This window comes from Eimeria maxima, genomic scaffold, assembly GCF_000499605.1.
Source record: "Eimeria maxima Weybridge genomic scaffold, Emw_scaff785, whole genome shotgun sequence".
In the NCBI taxonomy this organism is placed as follows: Eukaryota; Apicomplexa; class Conoidasida; order Eucoccidiorida; family Eimeriidae; genus Eimeria; species Eimeria maxima.
The window spans coordinates 6,972-11,971 of record NW_013563980.1 but is presented as its reverse complement, the minus strand read 5'-3'; the positions used below and the strand labels follow the sequence as shown (position 1 = coordinate 11,971).

Sequence of the window (5,000 nt, the reverse complement as noted above, 5' to 3'; positions counted from 1 at the left end):
ATTAAATAATAATTCAGTGGTATAGGCATTTAAATATAATTAAATATTATTAAATAATAATTTAAATGGCTATTGGGGGCCCTTTTATCGTAGGAGGAGCCCGCAGGGCACGTGTTGCTGCTGTTAAGATCTGCTGCTGCTGCTGCTGCTGCTGCAGCTGGGGCTGGCAGCAGCAGCAGCAGCAAGACAGAAAACAAGATAAATATAAAATGCTTATCTAATAGCCTCTTTTCTTTTGTTTTTTTTATGTAGAGGGACCTTCATAGTGCAACGGGGGGCCCTCTTCCTAGCCCTGAGGTGTACATACACCTCATTGGCCGCATGCGCTGCGCTTCGATCCTGTAGCAGCAGCAGCAGCAGAAACAGCAGCAGCAAGCCGAAGCCTCTCTTTGCTCTTGGCCAGTATTACCTTATGGTAAACAAGGGTTTAGATCTTTAGAGGAGTAGGGGGGTGCCCGTCTACCGGCAACAGCAGCAGCAAAAGCAGCAGCAGCAGCAGCAGCAGCAGCAATTGCTGCAGCACCTGTACCTGCAGGAAGCAGCATGGCTACCTTGATGTAGCGAAGACTTTGTAGTGTACAGCTTATATCAATTCAAGAAGCAACTGCAGCAACAACAGCAGCTGCTGCTGCACTAACAGCAACAGCAGCTGCAACAGCAGCTGCAGCAGCAGCAGCAGCAGAAGCAGCAGCAGCAGCAAAATGACAACAGAAGCTGCAAAGGGGGCCTTATATTCTCCCTCTCAGCTCGATGCAGAGCCTAAAGACACCGTGCTGCCCCCATGGCGGCGTGGGGATAACAGCAGCAGCAGCAGTAGCAGCAGCAGCAGCAGCAGCAGCAGCAGCAATTGGAGCTCTGCTGTAACACCGGCTGAAGCTACCCATAATGGCAGCAGCAGCAGCAGCAGCAGCAGCAGCTCAGAAGCAGCAGCAGCAGCAGGAGCACCACGAAGACGCCGCTTCGATGTACGCCCACCAAATGAGAGTGCTGCTCCCTCAGCAGCAGCAGCAGGAGCAGCAGCAGCAGCAACACCAGCAGCAGCAGCAACCCCAGCAGCAGCAACACATCATACATCAATAGAATCCGAATCATCAGGAGCAATAGAAAGAGGGACTCCGCATGCACAGCAGCAGCAGCACCACCATCATCATCAGCAGCATCACCAGCAGCAGCAGCAGCAGCAGCAGCAGCAGCAGCACAGACGTCCTTATGAAGGAAGCAATTATTATCGTGATAGAAATAAAGATAGAGATTTCTATCGGGATCGGGATCGGGATCGGGATCGGGATCGAGTGTGGGGTAGAGATAGAGATAGAGAAAGAGATAGAGAAAGAGACAACAGAGAAAGAGACAGAGAAAGAGACAACAGAGAAAGAGACAGATATAAGGAAAGAGACAGGGAGAGGGACAGGGACAGAGACAGAGACAGGGAGAGAGACAGGGAGAGGGACAGGGAAAGAGACAGGGAGAGGGATAGGGACAGAGACAGGGATAGGGGCGATAGGGACAGAGACAGGGATAGGGGCGGGAGGTATAGGAGTATGCCAAGGAGACAGACCACCCTTGAGGAGCAGCAGCAGCAGCAATTGCAGCTGGAGCAGCAACTGCAGCAGGAACGACTGCAGCAGGAACGACTGCAGCAGCAGCAGCAGCAACAGCAGCAGCAGCAGCGAGACACTCCAGGGGGAGGTTGGGCTCCGCTTCCCGTCTTTTCTCCTCCAGAGCCACCTAGACGTGAACCGCAGCAGCAGCAGCAGCAGCAGCAGCAACAGCCGCAGCAGCAGCACGATGCAGCAGATACTCCTGGTGCAGCAGCAGCAGCAGCAGCAGGAGCAGCAGATGGTGGTGCCCGCCGCAGCCGTCGTCTTGCATCAAGACGAAGTCTTAGCCGCAGTGTGTCTCCTTTTATGGGGAGATTAGGCCCTAATAAGGACAGCAGCAGCAGCAGCAGCAGCAGCAGCAGCTGCCACAACATTAGCAGCAGCAGCGGCTTCTTTTATTGTAATTTACCTTCTCCTTCTGTTATGTCTCTCTCTGATGATGGCGCAGATGCAGCAGCAGATGCAGCAGCATTTGATTCTGCTGCTGCTGCTGCTGCTGCAGATGATGATGCAGCAGCAGCAGATACAGCAACAGGAGCAGCAGCAGCAGCAGATGCTGCTGCTTCTGCTGCTGATGGTATTCTTAAGGTTAAGGGTGGTGCAGCAGCAGCAGCAGCAATGGGGGGATCACAAGATTATAACGAAAGTCTGCTGGACCCCTGGAAGCAGCAGCAGCAGCAGCAACCGCAGCAGCAGCAACAGCAGCAACAGCAGCAACAGCAGCAGCAGCAGCAGCAGCAGCAGGAGGGGGCCCCACAGATGCCCGCTATGAGTGCTGTATTAAGGCCCTCTATACAGGCGCTGCTAGCTACAACAAAAGGTGCTGCTGCTGTTGCTGTTGCTGAGGCCCTCTTAGTACCTAAGGAGCTGCAGCAGCAGCAGCAGCAGCCAGGTGCTGCTGCAGGGGAGCAGAGTCCTGCTGCTGCTGGTGCTGCTGCTCTTAGTCAAGGGGTGCAGCCAGAACAGCTGCTGCAGCAGTATCATGAATATTATCAGCAGCAGCAGCAACAGCAGCAATTGCTGCTGCAGCAGCAGCAGCAACCTTTAGAGCCCCATCCGCTGCTGCCACCGCGTCCTGCTTCTGCTGCTGCTGCTGCTGCTGCTGCACCTGTTGTAGATATAGCGCTGCTGCGCAAGATAGAGAAGCTGCAGCAGCACCAATTATGTTTGAATTGTAAGGGTCCTTTGCTGCCTGAGGGTACCCCAGCAGCAGCAGCAGCAGCAGCAGCAGCACGCAACAGCAGCAGCAACAGCTTGCTGCTGCTGGGGGTCTGCAAGGGTTGTCTAAGACATGTAGGCAAGACTGCCTGCTGTCATTGCGGTGTCGATTTTATGCAACATAAATGTGCCCTACAGGTACGAGGGTTTAGGGTTTAGGGTTTAGGGTTTAGGGTTTTTTTTTTAATTCATTCCCTTTACCTGAAATTAGTGTTTAGGGTTTAGGGTTTAGGGTTTAGGGTTTGTGTGTTTTCTTAGGTGGAGAAAGCGTTGGGGAGGCCCGCGTGTTTATCTTGCGCTAAGCAAATCGCTAAACACCGCAAGGAGCCTCAAATGTACATATTAGGGTTTAGGGTTTAGGGTTTAGGGTTTAGGGTTTGGTTGATTCTGTATCTGTTTTTTTTCTTCTCGCTGTTTCTCCCCTTGGGTGTCTGTCTCTCTTGTGTCTCCTTTGCTTTTCTGTCTCTTTTCTTTTTATTTCCTCTCTTGTTTATTATAAGTCCTTTTTTAGGGTTTAGGGTTTAGGGTTTAGGGTTTAGGGTTTGTGTGTCTCCTGGTGCAGCTGCCGTTACTGCCGGTGTTGGTCTGCTTGGAGCGAAGCCAACGAATGCCAACGTTGCCGATCCCGCATTGCAAGGTAAATAGGGTTTAGGGTTTAGGGTTTAGGGTTTAGATATATGTATATATAATGATGAGGTAATAGATGATAATTAGGGTTTAGGGTTTAGGGTTTGCATAAGACCATTTATATTGTTGCTAAGAATGAGCAGAATAGATTGGTGTTTATATAATCTGCATCCCTGTTGTTGTTGCTGCTGTTGCTGCTGCTGCTGCAGACACGGGTTACCTAAGAAGTGTAGCCGCTGCGGGTGCGAGGGAGCCTTCCCTCATTCACGACCTGCATTAGGGTTTACAAACACTTATTTATGTTTTCTTTGTAATTGGTGTATAAAAAAGGAGTTAGCTGCAGCAGCAAAACAGCAGCAGAAGCAGCAGCAAACCCTTTTGTTACTTGGACCAGGAAAGGTTGGGGATCTACAGGATACTGTTGATGATGGACCATTGCCTCTCCCATTACTGCGTCTCCAGCAGCAGCAACAGCAGCAACAGCAGCAGCAGCAGCAGCAGCAGCAGCAGCAGCAGCAGCAGCAGCAGCAACTGCAGCAGCAGCAACAACAACAAAGTCTTAGGAGGGGAGGATCTATAGATGACCCACAAAGGGATGAATTCACTGGCGGGGCAAGTCAGGTATTTTACTCCTGCTGCTGCTGCTGCTGCTGCTGATGCTGATGCTGCTGATGTCTTTGCTTCTGCTGCTGTTGCTGCTCCTGCTGCATTTATTTATTTATTTATTCTTTTTTATACAGATAGATAAACAAGGAGAAATAAGTACTCAATTATTTATTTATTTATTTATTTATTTATTTATTTATTCTTTTTTTTTTCTTTTTTTTTTTATACAGATAGACAAACAAAGAGAAATAAGTAATCAATTAGAAGAATCATTAAGACATCAATTAAAACTTCTTGAGGAACAAATGATACAAAAAGATCTCCTATTACAGGTCATTTATTTATAAACCCTAATTAGGGTTTACAAGTGGTTTAGGGTTTAGGGTTTAGGGTTTAGGGTTTAGGGTTTAGGGTTTAGGGTTTAGGGTTTAGGGTTTAGGGGAGGGGATGGATTGAACGAGGGTCGGGGAGGGGCAGCCTGCTACAGCCTCTAGGGTTTAGGGTTTAGGGTTTAGGGTTTAGGCATTTGTATGGATTGAGGGAGAGAATTGGGACCTACTTGCCACAACAGCAGCAACCTCTAGGGTTTAGGGTTTATTAGGGTTTAGGGTTTGTGCATTCAGGAGATGCAGCAGAAGTCTGCTGATTCAGAGAGACAATTGCAGCTCCAGCTGCAGGGCTATCAACGTCATGTACAGCAACTTGTAAGTTATTAGGGTTTAGGGTTTAGGGTTTAGGGTTTAGGGTTTACGCTTTTCTACTCTTTTTTATTTTCTTTTAATGACTATTTATTTATTTCTTTTAATTTATTTCTTTTAATCCTTTCTATTTCCTTTTTATTTATATTTATTTATATTTATTTATTAATTATTAATTAATTAATTAATTTATTTATTTATTTATTTATTTTTTTTTTTTTTTTTTTTTTTTTTTTTTTTTTTTTTTTTA

At 47.8% G+C, this 5,000-nt stretch overlaps 1 protein-coding gene across 1 annotated transcript in view; it reads left to right on the top strand.

Annotated features, from left to right (window-relative positions):
* Positions 1-701: 701 nt before the first annotated feature.
* EMWEY_00043070 (hypothetical protein, conserved) overlaps positions 702-5,000 on the top strand; it is a gene marked incomplete at both ends in the record, with an annotated part of 10,911 nt that continues 6,612 nt past the window's right edge. Inside the window, 6 exons of the mRNA XM_013478945.1 lie at positions 702-2,775; positions 3,078-3,103; positions 3,382-3,456; positions 3,777-4,067; positions 4,283-4,384; positions 4,676-4,756. Coding sequence (XP_013334399.1) covers positions 702-2,775; positions 3,078-3,103; positions 3,382-3,456; positions 3,777-4,067; positions 4,283-4,384; positions 4,676-4,756 — 2,649 coding nt within the window. The remainder of the gene's footprint in view (positions 2,776-3,077; positions 3,104-3,381; positions 3,457-3,776; positions 4,068-4,282; positions 4,385-4,675; positions 4,757-5,000) is intronic.